Source organism: Pseudophryne corroboree, chromosome 7 (assembly GCF_028390025.1).
Source record: "Pseudophryne corroboree isolate aPseCor3 chromosome 7, aPseCor3.hap2, whole genome shotgun sequence".
Taxonomy (NCBI): domain Eukaryota; kingdom Metazoa; phylum Chordata; class Amphibia; order Anura; family Myobatrachidae; genus Pseudophryne; species Pseudophryne corroboree.
In genome coordinates, this window is record NC_086450.1 from 81,876,319 (window position 1) to 81,900,422 (window position 24,104).

The window sequence follows — 24,104 nt, forward strand, 5'->3', positions numbered from 1 at the left end:
TAGGACTCTGCGAACTTTATGGTGGAATCCATAAAAGAGATTGGTTTGCTTAATGCACGCACCACCGCTATGGCTGTCAGCACGCAGGGGCTTGTGGCTATGCCAGTGGACTGCTGATGCGGACTCCAGGAAAGGCGTGGAAGGCCTACCATTCACAGGAGAGGCCTTGTTTGGAGACGAACTAGACAAATGGATCTCCAAAGCTACTGCGGGTAAGTCTACGTATCCAGCCAGGAAAGCTTGTTCAGCTTCAAATTTACAGTCCTTTTGAACAGCCAAGTTTGAGGGAAAATCCAGAGGTGCTCCTATGGCCTCCAGAGGAGCAAGAGGTAAACCACGCAAACCAGAACTGTCAGGTCTGTCAGGTGGGAGCCCGACTACAATTTTCTTCAGTCACATCTGGTCAAGTTCACGCCGGGATTCCTGGGAAATATATCTTATTTCCCAGGGCTACAGACTGGAGTTCCAAGAGCTCCCACCTCACAGATTCTTCAAATCAGGCTTACCAGTTTCACAAGAGGCAAGTATAACTTTACAGCAGGCCATCCAAAAACTGGTACAGACTCAGGTCATTGTTCCAGTTCCACCTCATCTGCACAACAAGGGGTACTATTCCAACTTGTTTGTAGTACCAAAACCGGACGGATCGCTACAACCAATTCTGAACCTCAAGTCCTTGAATTCGTTCTTAAGAGTGTTCAAGTTCAAGATGGAGTCTTTGAGAGCGTTGATCTAAGGTCTGGAGGAAGGGGAATTCCTTGTGTCTCTGGATATCAAGGATGCGTACCTTCACATTCCGATCTGGCTGCCTCACCAGGCTTATCTACGGTTTGCACTACAGGACTATCACTACCAGTTCTAGGCCCTGCCATTTGGTCTCTCCACGGCACCGAGAGTGTTCACCAAAGTGATGGCAGACATGATGTTTATACTCCGCAAGCAGGGAGTGAACATAATTCCGTACCTGGACGATCTTCTGATAAAGGCCTCTCAACCAAACTTCTCCAGGATCACGGGTGGATTCTGAACCTTCCGAAATCTCACCCAGAGCCAACACGGAGGCTCCCATTCCTGGGAATGATACTGGACACAGAGTTGCAGAAAGTGTTCCTTCCGTTGGAAAAGGCATTGGTGCGGGATGTCCTAAAACCAGCCCGGATATCGGTGCATCTATGCATTCGCCTTCTGGGGGAAATGGTGGCCTCTTACGAGGGCTGCTTCAATACGGAAGGTTTCACGCAAGACCCTTCCAGCTCGATCTGTTGGACAAATGGTCCGGTTCGCATCTTCATATGCACCAGAGGTTTCGTCTGTCACCAAAAGCCAGGATCTCCCTACTGTGGTGGCTACAGACCTCACACCTCGTCGAGAGTCGGAGGTTCGGAATTCAGGACTGGATCCTGTTAACCACGGACTGTGGTTGGGGAGCAGTCACCCAGGGGGTGCAGTCTCAAGGAAGATGGTCAAGTCAGGAAGTTGTCCTTCCAATCAACATTCTGGAAATCAGGGCCATATACAACGCCCTTCTGCAGGCCTGTTATCTTCTTCAGGATCGGCCATTCAAGTCCAGTCGAACAATGTAACGGCAGTGGCGTACATAAACCGACAGGGCGGAACGAAAAGCAGAGCAGCAATATCAGAGGTGTCAAGAATTCTCCTCTGGGCAGAAAAAAACGCTGTAGCGTTGTCAGCAGTCTTCATTCCGGGAGTAGACAACTGGGAAGCAGACTTCCTCAGCAGACGACCTGCACCCGGGGGAGTGGGGCCTTCACCCGGAAGTGTTCAGGTGCTAGACACGTTGGTAGGGATATCCACAAATCGACATGATGGCCTCTCGTGTCAACAAGAAGCTGAAGCGGTATTGTTCCAGGTCGAGAGACCAACAGGCAGTGACGGTAGACGCTCTGACGACTCCATGGGTCTATCAGATGGTGTACGTGTTTCCTCCACTTCCTCTGAGCCCAAGAATTCTCAAAAGAATAAAAAGGGAAAAGGTTCAAGCAATCCTCATTGCTCCGGACTGGCCAAGAAGGGACTGGTAGGCGGACCTTCTAGAGATGCTTCTCGAGGATCCGTGGCCTCTACCTCTTTGCGAGGAGCAACAGGGCCCATTTGTCTATCAGGACTTACCGCAGCTACGTTTGATGGCATGGAAGTTGAACGCCTGATTTTAGCCAGAAGAGGGATCCCTAATAAAGTTATCCTAACTATGATCCAAGCCAGGAAGGGGGTAATATCCAGGGCTGGCGCTTCCATTAGGCAGCTTTAGGCAGCTGCCTATGGGCGCCTGGACCTAAGGGGAGCGGTACGCTGAGGCTGCCAGGAGGCCCCCCCCCATGTAGCCCCCACAGCAGCAGGGCACCCAGCGTCATAGACACACATAGCGGACTGACAGGCAGCTGATGCACTATACACTACCCTGTGTCCCGGGATCCACCAGTGATTCACCACCGCTCCGCTATGCAGTGTGAGCAGAGAGGTGGTTTCCCACTCGGCCAGTCCCGTGTTCCCTCTCTACCGGGCAGCTCCATAGCCTGCTGCTTGATAGTTCTTTTAAATGGGCGTGGCCACACCTCCGTGATTAGGCCACGCCCCCGAGTATGCTAGGTTCTCTGTGGTCTCTCTCTGTGGCTCTGATGCCTGGCATGCCTACTCTTTTGGAGACTGGCTTCTGTGATCTGAGCTGCCTGAAGGTTACTACTGTGCTACTGTGTGTGTGTCTCAGTATAAGTGTGTGTATGTGTGTCTCAGTATGAGTCTGTGGGTGCCTCTGCCTCAGTATGTGTGTCAGTGCGTGTGTGTGTCTCTCAATATCAGTGTGTGCCTCAGTATGAGTGTGTGTGTGCCTCAGTATGAGTGTGTGTGCCTCAGTATGAGTGTGTGTGCCTCAGTGTGAGTGTGTATTTGTGTGCCTCAATGTGAGTGTACGTGTGCCTCTGACTCAGTATGAGTGTCAGTGTGTGTGTCTCAGTATCACTGTGTGTGTGTCTCAGTATGAGTGTGTGTGACTCTGCCTCAGTATGAGTGTCAGTGTGAGTGTGTCTCAGTTTGAGTGTGTGTGTGCCTCTGCCTCAGTATGAGTGTCAGTGTGTCTCAGTATCACTGTGCGTGTCTCAGTATCACTGTGTGTGTGTCTCAGTTTGAGTGTGTGTGTGCCTCTGGCTCAGTATGAGTGTCAGTGTGTCTCAGTATCACTGTGCGTGTCTCAGTATCACTGTGTGTGTGTGCTTCTCAGTATGAGTGTGTGTGTGTCTCTGCCTCAGTATGAGTGTCAGTGTGAGTGTGTCTCGGTCTCAGTTTGAGTTTGTGTGTGCCTCTGCCTCAGTATGAGTGTCAGTGTGTCTCAGTATCACTGTGTGTGTCTCAGTATCACTGTGTGTGTGTCTCAGTTTGAGTGTGTGTGTGCCTCTGCCTCAGTATGAGTGTCAGTGTGTCTCAGTATCACTGTGCTTGTCTCAGTATCACTGTGTGTGTGTGTCTCAGTATGAGTGTATGCGTGCCTCTGCCTCAGTATGAGTGTCAGTGTGTGTCTCAGTATCACTGTGTGTGTCTCAGTATGAGTGTGTGTGTGTGTGTGTGTGTGTGTGTGTGTCTCTCTGTCACTGTGTGTGTCTCAGCCTCAGTATGTGTGTCAGTGCGTGTGTGTCTCTCAATATCAGTGTGTGCCTCAGTATGAGTGTGTGTGCCTCAGTGTGAGTGTGTGTTTGTGTGACTCAATGTGAGTGTACGTGTGCCTCTGACTCAGTATCACTGTGTGTGTCTCAGTATGAGTGTGTGTGTGTGTCTCTCTGTCACTGTGTGTGTCTCAGTATAAGTGTGTGTGTGCCTCTGCCTCAATATGAGTGTCAGTGTGAGTGTGTCTCAGTATGAGTGTGTGTGCCTCTGCCTCAGTATGAGTGTCAGTGTGTGTCTCAGTATCACTGTGTGTGTCTGCTTTAGTATAAGTCAGTGTGTGTCTACCTCAGCATGTGTGTGTGTGTGTGTGTGTGTGTGTGTGTGTGTGTGTGTGTGTGTGCCTCTGCCTCAGTATATGTGTCAGTGTGTGTGTGTGTGTGTGTGTCTCTCAGTATGAGAGTGAGTTTTCCTCAGTATGAGTATATGTGTGCCTCTGACTCAGTATGTGTGTGTGTGTGTGTGTGTGTGTGTGTGTGTGTGTGTGTCTCAGTATGAGTGTGTGTGCCTTAGTATGAGTATATGTGTGCCTCTGCCTCAGTATGAGTGTCAGTGTGTGTCTCAGTATCACTGTGTGTGTGTCTCAGTATGAGTGTGTGTGTGTGTGTGTGTGTGTGTGTGTGTGTGTGTGTGTGTGTGCCTCCGTTTCACTGTGTGTGTCTCAGTGTCAATGTATGTGTGCCTCTGCCTCAGTATGAGTGTCAGTGTGTGTCTCAGTATCACTGTGTGTGTGTCTCAGTATGAGTGTGTGTGTGTGTGTGTGTGTGTGTGTGTGTGTGTGTGTGTGTGTGTGCCTCCGTTTCACTGTGTGTGTCTCAGTATCAATGTATGTGTGCCTCTGCCTCAGTATGACTGTCAGTGTGTATGTATCTCAGTTTACTGTGTGTGTGTGTGTGTGTGTGTGTGTGTGTGTGTGTCAGTATGAGTGTGTGTGCCTCTGCCTCAGTATGAGTGTGTCTCAGTCTCAGTGTGTGTATGTACCTCTGCCTCAGTATGAGTGTCAATGTGTGTGTGTATAAGTATGAGTGTGTGTGTGCTTCTGCCTCAGTGTGCGTGTGTCTCAGTCTCAGTATGAGTGTATGTGTGCCTCTGCCTCAGTATGAGTGTCAGTGTGTGTCTCAGTATCAGTGTGTGTGTGTCTCAGTATGAGTGTGTGTGTGCCTCAGTATGAGTGTATGTGTGCCTCTGCTTCAGTATAAGTGTCAGTGTGTGTGTGTGTGTGTGCCCCAGAATGAATGTGTGTGCCTCTGCCTCAGTATGAGTGTCAGTGTGAGTGTGTCTCAGTCTCAGTATGAGTGTGTGTGCGTGTGTGCCTCTGCCTCAGTATGAGTGTCAGTGTGTGTGTGTGTCTCAGTATCACTGTGTGTGTGTCTCAGTATGAGTGTGTGCGTGTGTCTCTCAGTATGTCCTTTTGCCTCATCTACAAGAAGTGCCCTAGTGGTCCAGTGGTTTATGCGTCTGCAGCCTGCTCCCACTGTCACTGTGGGACCAGCACCAGCATGTGATCCTACTACAGACTTTTTTTTACTTTGTCCTACAGAGCTACGGAACACCTGTAGGTCCATAGGCTGTGATGGATGCTGGCTGATTGCTTCTCCATCTGACGGTTTCTCCTCCTTGCAAGTAGGTAGTGGAGTTTTTGTTCTTCGGGAGGCTTGCCACCTAGCAACAGCAGGTGGGTTAGGCAGCAAGCCTCCCGAATCGCTGAGGGAGAGGAGAGTGAAAGAATTTTCACTCCCTCTCCCCACTTGCAGCGGCCGCCGGTGCGCGCGCGTCCGCGGTCACGTGCAAGTTGCGTCACGTGCACGCGCGTGGTCACGTGGGCGCGCGCCTCAGCCACTGATCAGATTTTTTCTGTCAGTGCAGCATGGAGGACTGTGTCTCTGTCTCAGCGACAGATTCCCTTACACTGTCCTCCATGGCTGATAGTATATTAGGTAAAAGAGCCCATAAAAGGGCAGGACAGTCTTCTGCCTCATCCGCTGCATCTTCAGAGGATATACCAGCAAAGAGAAGGAAAAAAATTTCTGTCAGTAATTTCCTAGACTCTGACAGCAGAACACAAACTTAGCCCCTATTTCAGGGAGCCCATTACACAAGAAAAAACTGAGTAAGACTGATAAAAAAACAAGTCTTATCAAAAGGGGACCTGTTCAGGTGAAATTCCCCCATTTCCTGGTATTGTCCGTAGCAGACAGCCTTATAGTGCTCGTAGCAAGCACAATTCTCCCGCCCGTAGCCGGCAAGATATATCTGCCCGTAGCAGGCAACATGATGGGACCCGTGCACAGTATATGGAGTCACCTATAAAACAGCCACTTTTCACCTATAATGAGCACAGTCACTCCTCCTCAGTCGATTGGGAATCCGAGGAGGTGACAAGATCATCCGCGTCTTCCCATCGCGGAGAATTTAGTGACATACAAATGGCCAGGGTGGCTTTAGCTGGTAAAACTCCTCCTCCTAAACTATACGCCACACATTGGGCACTAAAACACGACTCAGAAGTGCAGAAATTTGCCCAACTGGCGTTTAGAGCTACACTCATTAAAGAAGACGAGTTAATGTTACGCTCTTATACAGGGCTACCAGATGTCCCAGCACTATTTGCGCCTGGTATAGACCCAGCCTTAACTTCCATAGTGGGCGAAAAGAGATATAACGATACCACTGACCGTACCCTTAGAAAAATTCAATATAAAATAGCTGATGCAGTGGGCCCCCTCTTATATGTACTTGACAAAACCGAAAGAGAAGGGGAATCCAGCGTTTCTCTAGATTCGCCAGTGGCATCTAAGCTTGCCCTCCTTAAGGCTATTAGCAGAGCAACACTCATTATAGGCCAGACATTCAACCACATTACCAATACCCGCAGATCCAGATGGCTAACTAGTGCAGGACTAGCAGACCTGGCTCCAAGATCCTTAGAATTCCCAAATCTAGACAATGACGATTTATTTGGTCCCCAGTTTATTGAGGAAGTTAAAATTAGACATAAGGCCCGCAAATCCTTTTCCGACCTCAAAAAAGGAAACGATCAGTTCAAAAAGCCCTTTCTCCAGAGGGGCCAGACTTCAAGAGCTGCAGGTCCGACCCGAGACTTTCAAGGCAACAAGAGAGCCCAGACAGGAGGCTTCGGTAACAGGTCCAATGACACAGTCAGAGCGTCAACCTCCAACACTTGGAACAACTCCAGGAGAGGTCGCAACTACGGTAAGCATTTTTTTACACAACACAAAACACTAATGGAGTCTTTTGCAGAATGGCAAAAGATCACCACAGACAAATGGTTATTAAGGATAATTCGGACTGGGCTAAATCTTCCCCTAATTCGTTTTCCACACCTAACGAATCACATTTCTTGTTCAAGAAATTGCAGTCCTCAGCTAGACGAAGTACTTTCACTAGCACTATCACAGGGAAAGATAGAACCAGCAGACCCAGCAATAAGAGGCTGGGTAAGCCATCTATTTCCAGTATTAAAACAGGATGGCTCAATAAGGCCAGTGTTAAACGTCAAGGGCCTGAACAGATACTTGAAAGCTAAGAGGTTTCGCATGGAAGGTATCTCAGACATTCCTTATATTCTCACAAGGGACTGCTTCTGTATAAAAATAGATTTAAAGGAAGCTTTCCATTCTATATCTGTTCACCCCAACCACAGACGATTCCTCAGGTTCTCATGGAAACACAGTTTATACCAGTGGACTGTCATGGTATTTGGCCTCTCATGTGCACCCTATACATTTACACGGGTCATGAAAGCCGTTATTTCTCACCTGCGCCAACAAAGCGTTTTGTGCATAGTATACCTAGACGACATACTGTTAGTGCAACCAGACCTCGATACCATTCTGAGACACAGAGAAGTAGCTCTCTCCTTACTAGCCAACTTGGGCTTCACTATAAACAAACAAAAATCTATTCTCACCCCAACCAAGACACTAACTTTCCCGGGGTTCAATCTAGACACCCATTTTCTCACCCTAGCAGTTCCTCCGGAGAAATGGTCAGATACAAAAACTTACATACAAAAAGTTTTCACGAAACGCAAATTAGTCCTTCGCGATTTAGCAACAATAATTTGGAAAATGATAACGATGTCTCCAGGTTTCCGACATGTACCCTTACTATGCAGGGAACTGCAGGGCCTTCTAAGGACCTTAATCCACGCTCATTATACCTGGAAAGAGACAATATTCCTCTCCAGAAGAGCAAAGACAGAACTGTCACACTGGAACAGTCTCCCTATTCCTCCTCCTCGACTTCTCCTAGATCCTACACCCTCCATGACGATAACCACAGACGCATCTCTAACAGGATTGGGAGGATTCTCTCAAGACAAAGCAGTCAGGGGCACTTGGTCAGCCACAGAATCCCAACTGCATATCAACATACTAGAACTTCGCGCAGCGAGACTAGCTCTGAAAGCGTTAGTTGCCACTTACGTAAAACACACCTCCATTCAACTATGCTTAGACATATGACCGCAGTATCATACATAAACAGGATGGGAGGCACAAAGTCGATATCCCTATGCAGAGAAGCATTAGAAATTTGGAATTGGGCTACTCAGAGGGACATAATCCTTCTAGCGTCCTACGTCCCGGGACAGCTAAACGAACTTGCAGACTCATTGTCCCGCAAAAGACTATCTCTAGGCTCCGTGGCCCTCAAACCACAAGTTTTTCAGACAATAATCCAAACCTTTGGGAACTTGGAGATAGACCTATTCGCCAGTCCCACAAACGCTCAGACCCCGCGATTTGCATCCAGAATATGGACCAAAGGAGTATGGCGGATGGATGCGATGTCTTTTCCATGGACAGATCTCCCTCGTCCTTATGCCTTTCCCCCCCCCCCCCCAGCAATGCTTCTGAAAGTACTCCAGAAAATCAGGGAGGACAAGATACCCCGCATAGTGTTAGTATACCCAGCGCCACGCTTCCAGGGTGTGGTTTCCTCTTATCAGCCAACTACGCAAAGGCCCCAAAATTCCCCTAGGACTATCAAGTGAATGTTTCCAGGGAACACAAGACATACTGGAGACTATTCCTCAGTGCATGTGGATGGCAATATCACTAGGTTGTTAACGGACCTTTCTTTAGCCTCCCCCACGAAAGCCCTAATTAATGCATCCTTAAGACCTCGTACAAGAGCCAGATATTGCGCAATCATAAAGGAGTTTAATGTATGGCAATCTCAACAAATAACTTCTAACCAGAACTCATTAACCCACCTAGCCCTAGATTTCCTAGCCTCCAAATACCAATCGACTAGCTTCCGCTACCATAAGGTCATATGGGTCTGCCCTAGCCATCATTATCCCAAATGTAACAGCTAACAAATTATACTTGCGCCTGCTCAGAGGCATTCACCTCTCTAGGCCAATATTGCCAAAGTACTGAAACACCTGGGACAGAACCTTTTCTCACGTTCCTAGCTTCGTGGAACACAGACACCGATATCAGCCTATTATCTCGCAAGCTGGCATAGTTGTTAGCTCTGGCTATACAGTAGCTGCAAGAGGGGCTGAACTCACTCTTATACACATCTCAGACCCATGGCTTTCACTCACACCTACGGGATATCACATTATACTCAAAGGTCACACGAAAACCTCCTCCTTCAACAGCCCAATCGTGGAATTCAATATTATTCAAGATCCTCAAGACCCAAACCTATGCATAGCATCCTGCTTATCAGCCTACCTCTGCAGGACAGAACAATTAAGAGACAACATAACACAACTCTTTATCACATGTAGAAAACCATATCGGCCGGCTAGACCCTCAACTATTAGGGGATGGATTGTGGCTTCTATGAAAGAAGCAGGGATCGATACTGATCACTTCAAAAGCCATTCCTTACGGGGAGCAGCTGCAACAAGAGCAGCCTCCAAAGGCATACCTCTGCAGTCAATCATGCTGGCTGCAAGATGGTCCTCCGCTCGCACCTTTGCAAAACACTACTGGAGACCAACAGACTCGCAAAAAATCGAGTTTCTCAGAGCAACCACCAGGTATGTGGTAGTCTACCCACCTGCTGTTGCTAGGTGGCAAGCCTCCCGAAGAACAAAACACTAGTTTGCAGGAATCTATGACCTGCAAACTGGATTTGTTCTAGGGAATAGGATTGCCACCTAGCAACAGCTCCCACCCAACCCACCCACGTTTAAACTAAGGTTGCTACTACTGTTGTCTTCTCTAGAGAACTCTATAAAATACTAATATCTTCCCTCTCACTGTCTATTTAGACGCACGGAGGGAGCCAAAGAAACCGCAAGCACCTGCCAACAAGGATCATAAATAGACTAGTTTCCGCCTTGGACGTTTATACCTAGAGTTTTTGATGTTATTACCTGTTTTCAATTTATTGTGTTCCGCTACTACCTTTAGCGTGCAGTTGAGCCCTTTGTCACTCTCCTGTTTTCTTCATTAGGGAGATGTTATCCATTGCAGTAAAATAAACCAGCTTTGGTTTCAAGACACTACTAGTGACTCCTTTCTTTCAATGTTTAATACATGACTGCTCAAACACTGCGGACATAATTCCTTTCTATACTTAAGGGACAGGTTTGTCACCAGTGAGCTTCCGAAAAAATCTGATCAGCGGCTAAGGCGCGCGCCCACTTGACTGCGCGCGTGCACGTGACGCAACGTGCATGTGACCGTGGGCGCGCGCGCACCGGCGGCCGCTGCAAGTGGGGAGAGGGAGTGAAAATTCTTTCACTCTCCTCTCCCTCAGCGATTCGGGAGGCTTGCTGCCTAACCCACCTGCTGTTGCTAGGTGGCAATCCTGTTTCCTAGAACAAATCCAGTTTGCAGGTCATAGATTCCTGCAAACTAGTGTTTTTTTCCATGTGTCACCTGTAGCTAATGTGAAACTACATTTCCCAGTATGACCTGCTTCTTTTTAGCAGGATATGCTGGGACTCGTATTTCCACATTGGCTGGGGGATGGGGGCCACATTTCCCTATATTTGCAAAAAAAAACCTCTTTGTTAATTAACCAACATAGTGTATCACCAGATATATAGTGTATGGCTGAACAAGACATCCGTACCTGTTGCTCAGAAAACATATTTGTCAGTTTGTCGTGTTCTATTTTTTTGCCATATATTAGTACTGAAATCTAACTGCACACACTAAAAAAACGTGCTGCCCAACAACGCTCAGAATCATGATGCCGGAATCCCCAGTGTCAGCATACTGAATGTAAGTATGCTGCGGAGCGTTATAGTTATGCTGTGGGGGGTAGGAGTAGGGGGATAGGGTTAGGACCAGGGGGAGGGTTAGAGTTAGGTTGCAGGGGGGGAAGTTAGGGTTAGACTGCAGGAAGGGGAGGGGAGAGGATTAGCATACTTTCCAACGAGGTGTTGGGATTCTAAGCGGCAGGATCCCTTTCCCAACCTGCTATACAGCCTGCAACATTTTTTATACGTTATAATCCAATCTGCAGGACAGTGGCATAGGGTAAGCATTACCGCCTCAGCACTCAGGTCATTAGTTCAGTTCCTGGTTATGGCCTGAATGTGTGGAGTTTGCATGTTCTTTTTATGTTTGTGTGGGTTTCCTCTGGGTATTCCTGTTTCCTCCCACACTCCAAAAACATATTGGAAGGTTTTGTGGATTTGTCTGTGTGTGTTTGTATTTTAGGGAATATCACTCTCATTCCAGTGGGACAGGTAGTGATACGAATTCTGATGTTCTGTGTACAGCGCTGTGCAAATTAGTGGCCCTATCTAAGTAAACAATAACAATAGTTTTGATACTTTAAGATAGGGCCTTGCACACATGTTGGAGAAGCCATCACATTTTCCCTTTGTACTTAGCAGGAGGACATTAATTTGCTATTCTGTCAATAATAAAGGGGTAAATGCAAATTATGTACTGGGGAGCATTGTGGGTTTTTTTCCTGTCAGGGCAAATGTGTATGTTTTGTTATTGTGTGGAGGCCAAAGTGTTTTTTTTTCTTTTTTTCCTGAAAGGTGCCAATGTATTTGTTATAAATTTTCCTGTGGATGCCAATGTGTTTTATTTTTCCCTGTGGTGCCCAATGGGGGTGGTGGGGGTGGGGGGGGGGGGGGGGGAGAGGGAGGGAGGCTGAAGTTTTGCCTAGGGTGCCGAGAAACCTTGCACCGGCCCTGGTAACATCTAAACATTACCACCATATTTGGAAGAAATACGTCTCTTGGTGTGAGAGCAGTACTTAATTCTGCAGTGGAATTTCACTTGCGACATTTATTTATTTATTTATTAACAGTTTCTTATATAGCGCAGCATATTCCGTTGCGCTTTACAATTAGAACAACAGTAATAGAACAAAACTGGGTAAAAACAGACAGACAGAGGTAGGAAGGCCCTGCTCGCAAGCTTACAATCTATAGACATTCCCTGCTTTTTCTGCAGGCAGGTGTGGATGTGGGCCTACGTCTGGGCTCCATAAAAGTCCAGATTTCGGCCTTGTCCATTTTCTTTCAAAAACAATTGGCTTCTCTCCCTGAGGTCCAGATGTTTTTGAAATGTGTTCTGCGCATAAAACCTCCCTTTGTGCCTCCCACGGCACCTTGGGATCTCAATTTGATGCTGCAGTTCCTCCAATCGGACTGATTTGAACCATTACAGGAGGTGGTAGTAAAATATCTTATGTGGAAGACCGTCACACTGTTGGCCTTGGCTTCATCAAGATGTGTGTAGGAGCTGGGGGCTTTGTCTCACAAGAGCCCCTATTTAATTTTCCATGAGGACAGAGCTGAACTCAGAACTCGTCAGCAATTTCTTCCGAAAGTGGTGTCTGCGTTTTACATCAACCAATCTATTGTGGTTCTGGTTATCACCGACACTCCCGCTACTTCAAAGTCTTTGGATGTTGTGAGGGCTTTGAAGGTATACGTAAAAAGAACAGCTCGTCACAGGACATCCGACTCGCTGTTCGTTCTATATGATCCCAATAAAATTGGGTGTTCTGCTTCAAAGCAGACAATTGCACGCTGGATCAGGCTCACTATCCAGCATGCTTAATCCACGGCAGGTTAGCCGGTTCCTAAATCTGTACAGGCCCACTCTAGTAGGTCGGTGTGGTTTTCCTGGGCGGCTGCCTGGGGTGTCTCGGCTTTACAGCTCTACCGAACGGCAACTTGGTCTGGTTCGAACACGTTTGCTAAGTTCTACAAGTTCGATACTTTGGCCTCTGAGAGCCTTCAGTTTGGTCAATCAGTTCTGCAGGAACCTCAGCACTCTCCGACTCGGTTTGGGAGCTTTGGTACATCCCCATGGTACTAAATGGACCCCAGTATCCTCTAGGATATAAGAGAAAATAGGATTTTAATTACCTACCGGTAAATCCTTTTCTCGTAGTCCGTAGAGGATACTGGGCGCCCGTCCAGTGCTTCGTTCTTCCTGCACTGTTAATTGGTTAAGTATTGTTGGTTCAGCTGTTGCTGTTCCTGTTTAAAGTTGGGTTAGCTTCGCTTTCCTCTGTTTGTGTGTGCTGGTTCAGAATCTCACCACTATCTTTATCTATCCTTCTCTCAAAATATGTCTGTCTCCTTGGGCACAGTTTCCTTGACTGAGTCTGGTAGGAGGGGCATAGAGGGAGAAGCCAGCCGACACTATCAAATTCTTAAAGTGCCCATGGCTCCTAGTGGACCCGTCTATACCCCATGGTAATAAATGGAGCCCCAGTATCCTCTACGGACTACGAGAAAAGGATTTACCGGTAGGTACAGTAATTAAAATCCTATTTTTTTTTAGAGTTCGCACTGGGAGCCAAATTGTCTAGAAATGACCCTGATTTTCACCCATGTGGCCCATGTACCCAATTACAGAAGTTCCCAGGATATTTAAATCCCCTCAGTCTCACACTACCTTTGCCTTTAAGGGTAAGGGAAGGGAAGGTAGGATCTGCACCCTTCACAATGAGGCAGATGTATTAACCTGGAGAAGGCATAAGGAAGTCATAAACCAGTGATATGTGCAAGGTGATAAAGGCACCAGCCAATCAGCTCCAATATGTAAATTAACAGTTAGGATCTGATTGGCTGGTGCCTTTATCACCTTGCACATATCACTGGTTTATCACTTCCTTATGCCTTCTCCGGGTTAATACATCTGCCCCTCTGTCACCTTTACTGACTGTGGTCCTGGTTTAGAGGTGAATGCAGTTGTAGCCGCAGTGCAAGTCTTTATGCCAATCCTGCAGCTCAGCTCAGACACATTCCTGCGCACCTTACATGTGGATATGTGTCGTTTCTAATATTTATTTGATTACATAAAAAATGCAGTTTTAGAGTTGTACTTGTTTTACTTATGTTAGCTATAAATGATCTGAATCTGATCTGAGTGGCCAGCTCTGTGTATCACAAGCAAACATTAAAATCATGACTGTTACCTTGCCAGAAGACAAAATTCTTAGACTCACAGTGACAGGCGGAAATTGGAGGATGATGGCTAACCTGGGAAAATTACACAAAGGCTGAGTTTAGGGTAAATACCAAATGCTCAATGATACAAGGCTCCTCCCACAGAAGTGACTCCCTTCATTAACCATATTCAACACTACAGCTACACTGGGGGTAATTCCAAGTTGATCGCAGGAGGAATTTTGTAAGCAGTTGGGAAAAACCATGTGAACTGCAGGGGAGGCAGATATAACATGTGCAGAGAGAGTTAGATTTGGGTGTGGTGTGTTCAATCTGCAATCTAATTTGCAGTGTAAAAATAAAGCAGCCAGTATTTACCCTGCACAGAAATAAAATAACCCACCCAAATCTAACTCTTTCTGCACATGTTATATCTGCCCCCCTGCAGTGCACATGGTTTTGCCCAACTGCTAAAAAATTTCCTGCTGCGATCAACTTGGAATTACCCCCACTGACCAATAATTTGCTGCCCCCTAATGTCCCAGCATGCAGTACTTGCAGGTATGCCAACTGAAGACATGTGGGTCTATTTACTAAGCTTTGGTTTTTTTCAAACCCAGCCTGTAACATGACAGTTAGAAACTGATTGGATGGTACTTTGGATGACATGTACTAAGCAGTGATAAAAGTGGAGAAGTGAGCCAGTGGAGAAGTTGCCCATGGCAACCAATCAGCTGCCCTGTATACTTTTATAATATGCAAATTATAAATGTTACATCAATGCTGATTGGTTCCTATGGGCAACTTCTCCACTGGCTCACTTCTCCAATTTTTATAACTGTTTAGTACATGTCCCTCTTTATCTCCGTCCACTTTATCTCCATCAAAGGCTTAGCAAATAGACCCCCATGGATCTCATAATTACTCAAACTACCACATAAGTTATATGATTACAAAAGCAAAGAGGCTGGTAAACTGAAGGTCGGTATTCTAAACATTACAAAGTACTATGTACACTACGGGGTAAATTTACTAAGATGGGAGTTCTATTTAAGCTGGAATGTTGCCCATAGCAACCAAACAGATTCTACTTCTCATTTATCTAGCACCTTGCAGAAGATAATACTTTCAATCTGTTTGGTTGCTTTGGGCAACATCCCATCTTAAACAGTACTCCCATCTTAGTAAATTTACCCCTAGGTGTTTATTGGCTACTAGTTTCTGGGATTGCATCGGTTTGTTTTTGGCAACTAGACTTTTTTTTAGGTCCCCAGAAAACAAAGACTACTTTTGATTTAGCTACTTTCCAGACATAAAGCAATTAATATTTTGTTCATGGAGCAGGGTGGTCATGTAACACTACAGCACCTTGCCAATGGACAGTATGTTGTTGAAAATACTGCACTCTACATTTATATTTGAAAGTAATGTTGTGTGGCACAGGCTGCATAGGCCTCTAATACCCCTTTCACATCGCACTAAAAACCCGGTATCGACACGGCATATTGCCGTGTCGAAACGGGTCCGTGTGCGATGTGAAAGGTCCTTTGGTGAAATAGCGGGTCGTCTGACCCGGTAATTCAACCCGGTAAAAAAGAAGGGTTATTACCGGGTTGATTATCGGGTCAGGCGCAGTGTGAATGGGAGCCGTTCCGATGCGACACGGCTCCCATTCACAGCATAGGGAGAGGCGGCGCAGGAGATGAGCTCATCTCCCGGCGCCGCCTCCACCCCCGCCCCTGCTGCGCCCTCCGCTGCTATGGCAACCGACCCGGTATATTGCCGGGTCGGAAAGCCAGCAACGGAGCGCAAATGCCGGATCCCACCCGGTAAGTACACGTTTCTCTTACCGGGTAAGATCCGGCATTTGCGATGTGAAAGCAGCATAAGCCTTCTCATTGCAAACAAGGAATAACTTGTAACCTGCCGACAGGTGATCTTTAAATTAGCTGTGCGTCCCCCTGCAGGCAGGACCAATAAACCCTTGCCGCAGATCAGACAATACGCTAATGCTTGTAACTCGTGCGTCTCCAGGGAAACAGAATGGAACAGTTAGAAAGCTGCTCAGTAATTGGGTGCGACTGATGGGAGGGGATACACAAGTTTTCTTTTAATTTAATAGTGAACACATTTTTCACTATAAAAATATATATATATAAAATATTGTGTTTATAGCTTTGGGCCTGATTCAGGTTAGTACACAAACGATGGTGGGGGAACTGCGTATGCACGAGTGCTGCATAATTGCTCGTTGTCCCTCTTTAGCTGCAGCAGTTAGGGGGCAGCAACTGGGACCATTCTACTAAACAGTGGTGTGTCACCCAATTTTGTAGGTGCACTGAGTCCAGGGTCTGCATCCTTCCTGGGTGCGGCAGAGGAGTTCCGATGCTAGTCTGAGTAAGCGTTGGCTGTGGGGTGTGAATATTAGGTCCAATACTACGTCTTTGGACCCAGCACCCGGATCTGCAATGCAGGCAGGAGGAATCTATTTCCTACAGACACCTGCTGCTGCATTAGAGTATCAGTTGTACGGTATAGCACAGCTGCTTCCCTGCCGCTGCACAATACTGTACATATCTAATCAGGCCCCTAGGTGGGTGTCAGTGTACTTGGGTGTAAGAACGCCTGATGTATATCTGGTGCTTATATTACTGCTGCAGCCCTTTAGCGTACTTAAAGCAATGCTATGTATAGTAAATAAGCGAAACTATTCATACTTTCATCAAATGTAAATCTGAAGTTGTCGCACTTTCCTGCTGCATTGCCTGGCTGGGGGTTCAGTTGTTAGTACAGCATTATGTATTTTATAAAAGTCAAAAGTTTGGCATCTAAACAACTTCACCTGTTCTGATAAAAATCGAAATCCTTTGTCCTCTCTTATACATTCATAAGTCTCACCGAGCACAGGGTTGAAAGGCTTGCTCCCGGCTCGGTAATACGTGGCAGCGTATCCTGAGACTGCAAAGGCAGCAATGAGAGCCTGGAAGAGACAGCATAAGGATTATTCATTTACTATAATTTTGGATTATGTCCTAACATCTACATGTAGTGGTGAGACAACACAGAATACGGCCTGACCGTAGACAGTGGGAGCAGTGGAATGGCGTTTTGTACTACTGGACTTCGCACAGTTTTCATGACCAAAGCAATCCCCCGCTTGGGGACTTTGTCTAGTGCAGGGGTGGGGAACCTCTGGCCCGCGGGCCTTATCCAACCTGGCAAAGCATTTAGACCGGCCCGGGGCCCAACCAAGGCAGCCGCCGAGTGTAAAGCCGTCCGCCGCGCGCGGCATCCTGGGAGATGTAGTTTTCTCACACTGTGCACTGTATTCAGTGTACAGTGTGAGAAAACTACATCTCCCATGATGCAGTGCCACACCCATTGGGGCATTATGTGTGTCTGTTATTACTGGGGGCACTATGTGTGAGCACTTATTACTGTCAACATTATGTGTTAGTTTGGAGCACTAACGTGGGCATTATGTGTAAGGCCACGCCTACTTTTCTAGGACAGCGCGCACGTTGGGGGGGTGCACTTAAAAAAACGGTCCGCGAATGATGTTGAAAAAATCCAAATGGCCCTTGGCAGAAAAAAAAGTTCTCCACCCCTGATCTAGTGCATTCCCATAGTTTATGTAGCTAATTAGTACATAACTGGATTGTAAACCAGCTTGATTGGCCACATTAGCTGTTTTGGTTGTGTGAGGGCTTCATACTACTGATGCGATGCCTTTCTACAAAGGTAATACGTGGCTCTTTGGTAGGCCAAGGATCGGTTGTTGTGAGTCCCCTGAAAAAGATTATACGTATTGCCAACCAATGTACCAGGGATTGCCAAGATGCACTGTACTTCTCTAACTAATTTATTTGCAATTAATACTGTCCCTCAAGTGGGGGGATGACATCAGAGTCTGTATTTTTGGTACCATCTAGAGCAGGGGTGGAAGAACTTTTTTTCTACAAGGGCCATTTGGATATTTATAAAATCCTTCGGGGGGGGCATACAAAAATTATCAACTTAAAAATTATCCTGCCCCCAGTAGATATGCCGCCAGTAGTTATTTTCTGTACTATATTATGCTATGTATCTGTTAAGCGCCTTGAGTCCTATTGGAGAAAGAGCGCTATATAAATAAAATTATTATTATTATTATTATTATTATAATACCCCAAGTCAGTAGTTATGCCTTCAGTCAGTAGTTATGCCCCCAGTAGATATACCCCCAGTCAGTTGTTATGCCCCAGTTTATATGCCCCCAGTCACTTATGCCCCATTAGATATGCCCCCAGTCACTTGTTATGCCCCATTAGAAATGCCCCCTAGTAGCGACGCCTACACACACACATTAAAGAAAAGAAAACCACAATACTCACCAGCCCCGCTCCTGCTTCCGGACTGTTGCCCCCTGCCTGGCCGACCGCTCCTCAGAACTATGGGAGAAACGTCATGATATCTCTCCCATAGTGCCGCACACGCACACTGCCAAAGCCGGAGCTCAGGAGTGAGCTCCTGCCTCCGGCTTCTGCTGATGGGAAGAAGCTGGGCGCCTGCTAGTAACAAAATCTCAGCGGGCGCCCGGCATCTCCCTTGGTTAGGTGAGCCTGGCCGGGCCGGATCAAGTGGCTCTGCGGGCCTTATACGGCTCGCGGGCCTGAGGTTCCCCACCCCTGATCTAGAGGATATATTCAAAGGATTGTAACACACGCTTGTTTGTTTTACTCAAGAAAGGACCTGTATGGTGCGAAACGTTCTAAATTTAAAAAAACAAACCACAGGTTCATGCAATTGACTACAGTTTTGAGTGCATATAGTATATATTACCCCTCTGCATCTGTATATATGTGGATGTATTTTGATGGTGATGTGATACATTTTTAATTAATGTTTTATTTCTATAGTAAAACAAAACCTTTTATTACTATTCTAAACAAATATACAATCCCTGTAAATATCAACGTTATAAAATACAATATGCAGTAAAGTGTTTGAAACTAAGAGCACATTAATAAGACATCTGTGCATCCATTGTATCAAAAACTACAGCTGCCATGTGCCATATACAGTAGCTCAATGTAATAGCATGTAATATACTATTGTATAGTCCGTTTCTCACATACCACATTGTACGGAATGTTCTATAACGGACAGTATGATATACTGATCTCTGTAACCAGTGAGCCATACTGATTAATGTGAGCAAAATGCTGCAACGGAGGCTACTTCACCTGTATAGTGTGAACTTAGCTTAGAAGGGCCCAATGCATTACAATCTCTATATGACTTCAGAAAGGAAACCCATATGTAGTCAATGCCAGGAATCCCATATACTGTACCATACGTTCATGAGGATCGTCCATCTCCGCAGCCTTATCCAACAGCTCACTATACTCCAGCTCTTCACAGAGATGCTGCAAAGTATTCAGCGGCTCATTAAGTTCTACAGGCATGGAGACTTTGGACAGGTCTTTGCCAATGTTATTCCTCAGAATATTCCACAGGTTGATATTGCTGGTATCAGGTGACGAAGCTGGGAGACTTGTGCGTCGTCCAGTCCGGAATGCCCCGCCTAAAAGTTCTCCATTGAGAACTAGATGAAAGAATAGAGATGTGAGAAACAGGTGACCAATCGTCAACTTGTACAGTGCACCAGTGCAACCAATCATACATTCTCTTTATTCACTTATTTTCCACTAGACCAATGTAAGCTATTTGCTGATTAGTCAGCGACTGTCCATGTTTGTACCTATGTTACTAAATAGCCACAAAGAACCATGGTCTTCCTAAATGATAAATCTGGAAATGAGAGCCAAAAGTAATCAGAAATAATTTATAACAGGACGCTAACTACTCGCAGCATCACAGGAACATAACAGGCAACATAAAGGTCACGAAATGGTCTTAAAACAATATTTATTGATATTTAAATCCAGTACTTTGACGGGACACATTATCCGCAACACTGGTGTTGTCTTCTGAGATGTTATCGCTGACATCACTGATGTAGGACTCGTCATCTGATGCCTATAGGCAAAGAGAAAAACAAGCGCAGTTTACAATGCTGACGCGTTTCACCTTCATGGAACAATCTGTAATATTGCTTCCCTATGTTTCTATTTTTGCCAAATTCATTCGCAAACCCTTTAGGATAGGTTCTAATAAAAATTATCATTTAAGGATTAAAAGGGCAGCCATTAGCTTGCATGTGTTTAATTAAGTAGTTATTGTACGACATTTTACAAAAAAGTGACCTAATTTTTCAGTTCTATCAGTTATACTCCACAGAGATATAGTACGCTGCTCCTACTCAACATGACCTGACCATTACATATGATCATAATTGTATCGCTCTGTATATAAGACAGAGATCACCACACCTACTGTATGCAGAATTACTACTGAGACCTCTCAGACGGGTTCAGTATGATATACCGACAGACACAATACCGGACGGTCATAATCCCGAAAGCCATTGGCCTACAGTCAAAATGCCGACATTCATTATGCCAACATGTTCTAAATGCCGACAGTCAGATTACCGACATTTGAAATGCCGACACGTCAAAATAGGACACTATTCCCCCTCCAGATCTACTGGGATGGTAAAGTATGAACAAGTCTGTTTCGGGGCAAAAATTCCTTAAAAACGCATGTCAGCATTTCGAATGTCGGTATTCGAACTATGTCTGCATTTTGAACATGCCGGCATAATGAATGCCGATATTTTGACTGTGTCAGTATTTTGACTGTCAGTCAATGGGTGTCAGGATCATGACCGTCGGTAAATCAACTGCTACCCTTCTCAGACTTCTCAGTAATGCTTCATAGCACTAAGGAGTAAAGGTGGCTCCTACAGCCGGGGCAGAGAATAGCTGGGCAGAGGATTACGTCTCAGTAGGGCGGAAAGGTGTTTACTTGTAGTCCCCAATCGTTCAGAGCAGTAACACAGGAGATGCAAATTGTGGGGCAGATTTATTAAACTTGGTGAAGTGATAAAGTGGAAGGTGATAACGGACCAGCCAGTCAGCTCCTAACTGTCATTTTTCAAACACAGGGGCAGATTTATTAAGCCTGGTGAAGTGATACAGTGAAAGGTGATAAAGTCCCAGCCAATCAGCTCCTAACTAACACGTAACAGGCTGGGTTTGAGAAATGACAGTTAGAAGCTGACTGGCTAGAACTTTATCTCCGTCCACTTTATCACTTCACCAAGCTTAATAAATCTGCCCCTCTATTCCTTATGAAACAACATCCATACATTCAACTGTATAACTTTATAATGGTGTATATCAATATGGTTATAGTTAAACTACAGTGATAGGCAATGGTGGTCATTCCGAGTTGATCGCTCGCTAGCAGTTTTTAGCAGCCGTGCAAACGCTAAGCCGCCGCCCTCTGGGAGTGTATATTAGCTTTGCAAGAGTGCGATCGCTTCCATCGCAGAATGGCTACAAAAAAAAATTGTGCAGTTTTAGAGCAGCTCCAGACCTACTCAGCGCTTGCGATCACTTCAGACCATTCAGTTCCGGATTTGACGTCACAAACACGCCCTGCGTTCACCCAGCCACGCCTACGTTTTTCCTGGCACACCTGCGTTTTTTCGAACACTCCCTGAAAACGGTCAGTTTACACCCAGAAACGCCCACTTCCTGTCAATCAATCTGCGGCGGCCATTGCGACTGAAAAGCATCGCTAGACCTTGTGTGAAACTACATCGGCCGTTGTGAAAGTACGTCGCGCGTGCGCATTGCGCCACATACGCATGTGCAGAAGTGACTTTTTTTGCATCATCACTGCGCAGAGAACATTTTCAGCTAGCGATCAACTCTAAATGACCCCCAATGACTGCTATGCGTACATTCTACAAGGTTTCTCTTATATTGGACACTGCAGTCCTGCCGAGACAGCTATTGTCATAAGTGCCAAAGGTGTCAGATGTATACAAGCAGTGGCACTTTGTGTAAGGAAAAGTAATAAGAAAAGAGGCAGCGGCAGTGACAGTAAGACAGAGTTATTAGGAGACTGCGGAATAAAGTGAAAGGCGACAGAAATGAGAGGAAACATCAGCTGGGAGAGAGATTACAGAGCTGGCGGATTTTCTGCTGACTGAGGGAAGCTGTATCTTTGGCAAGGAGAGAAGATACATCGGCCTATATGTTTAATAGACCGTGACCGAATTATAGGGGATGTGGCCGCTATGGGGACCAGAGGTGAGATGGTGCAGTATTGCCATTTGTCCCTTCTCCCAACTTGTTATCGAATTGATCACATTAAGGCATTTGGCCAGTAATTATTTAATAATTGATTTATTAGTATTGATTAATATATAAAAAAATTAAATTTTTCTACATGGCACTTACATAGTATGTTTTATCATATGGTTTTACATATCATACTTTAGCATCAGGGGGCTGGAGTTTACATAATTGGCTGCACATGCTAGAGGGGGACACCTCTTTTATTAATTGTTAATACCCTTTATTAATAGAGGTTGTTTTAGCATCCTATTTGAGGTATAAAATCATGCTTTTACACACATTAATTATTCTTGACTTTAATTGCGCTATCTTCCCTTATATTAGGGGGGCTCTTAATTCATCTTGTTTACATTACCTGCGGGTTACCTCTTACCCCCTGTCATTAAGATATTTAATGCATTACACCCTTGTGAGAAGGGGTCGCACGACATGATAGTTTTATCAGTATGGTGGCTGGATTCTGTAATTCTCAATAGAGATCACACTGATGTTTGCTTTTTGTATAGCACTGCAGTCCGGCCCGGCAGCGTCTGGGTAACCATGGCTACCCGGCGCCAGTGCGGCTACGTCATACACAGGGAGCCGGAAAGTGAAGCTGGAACCTGCACGGCCGGACGAGCGCGACTCACTGGCGGGATTCTACTGCATATATGTTTTGTGTTTGTAGCACTGCTGACAAAGGGGCTAGAATCTTCCGGAACATTGGATACTTTGAGGGTCATTCCGAGTTGATCGCACGCTGCCGATTTTCGCTGCGATCAGGTCTCTACTGCGCATGCGTATGCACTGCAATGCGCACGCGCGTCGTACGGGTACAATGCGGATCGTTGCTGAGCTATGGATTTAACGAAGAATCCATACGCACAGCCGATCGCAAGAAGATTGACAGAAAGAGGGCGATTATGGGTGTCAACTGACCATTTTCTGGGAGTGGTAGGGAAAACGCAGGCGTGTCGGGGCGTTTGGAGGGCGGGTGTGTGACATCAATTCCGGCACCAAAAAGACTGAAGTGATCGCAAGGGCTGAGTAAGTTCAGACCTACTCTGAAACTGCACAAAATGTTTTTGCAGAGCTCGGCTGCACAGGCGTTCGCACACTTGCAAAGCGAAAATACACTCCCCCCCTTGGGTGGCGACTATGCGTTTGCACGGCTGCTAAAAACAGCTAGCGAGCGATCAACTCGGAATGAGGGCCTTTGATGTGAAATATATTTGATCCACTAACAGTCTCTGAGTGCCGGTGGTTTGCTACAGGAGTTTGTTTATCAAAATTTACGCAGATGGCATCGGAGCACCATGGAACTTTTAGGAGGATTGCCGGTCCACAAATAGAGTGTGTGTATATATATATATATATATATATAGTCACACCTACAGTTGTCACCTACATGTGTCAAATATTGCCATTTAATGCTGTATCACATCTAAGTTATACATTATATTTTAATGTGATTTTTTTTCATTTTTTTTTTAATAAAAGACCTTTGACGCAAGTGTGTTATATAACGGACGCAGAACTTGGTTGAGAAGAGCAATAAATCCTTATACTATAGGTGTGACTTATTATGCAATAAATAAATGTTATAACATATGTATTGAGATACGCACAAGAAACACTAGCTGTACGCCAGCACTATGGTTCCACGCATGCTCCTGTGTGTAAGGGTGCCAATATCATTGCAGGTAATGATATCCCACTGACTGTACCGAAAAACCCATCCCACTCCTGACTGTTCTCATCCTGTTCCAAATTAAAGATTTAAATAAAATAAAAAAAAACACCTCTTACACTAAGAGCCTATTCATCAATTCATA

General features: G+C 45.8%; 1 protein-coding gene across 4 annotated transcripts in view; it reads right to left on the bottom strand.

The window, feature by feature from the left end:
• Nucleotides 1-24,104, bottom strand: part of OSBPL6 (oxysterol binding protein like 6) — a 520,623-nt gene that overhangs the window by 23,348 nt on the left and 473,171 nt on the right. For all 4 annotated transcript variants that reach the window (XM_063933384.1, XM_063933381.1, XM_063933383.1 and 1 more), the window contains 4 exons: nucleotides 19,969-20,056; nucleotides 19,369-19,622; nucleotides 16,878-17,015; nucleotides 14,065-14,128 (listed from right to left, as the gene is read on the bottom strand). In XM_063933384.1, the coding sequence (XP_063789454.1) occupies nucleotides 14,065-14,128; nucleotides 16,878-17,015; nucleotides 19,369-19,622; nucleotides 19,969-20,056 (544 nt within the window). The remainder of the gene's footprint in view (nucleotides 1-14,064; nucleotides 14,129-16,877; nucleotides 17,016-19,368; nucleotides 19,623-19,968; nucleotides 20,057-24,104) is intronic.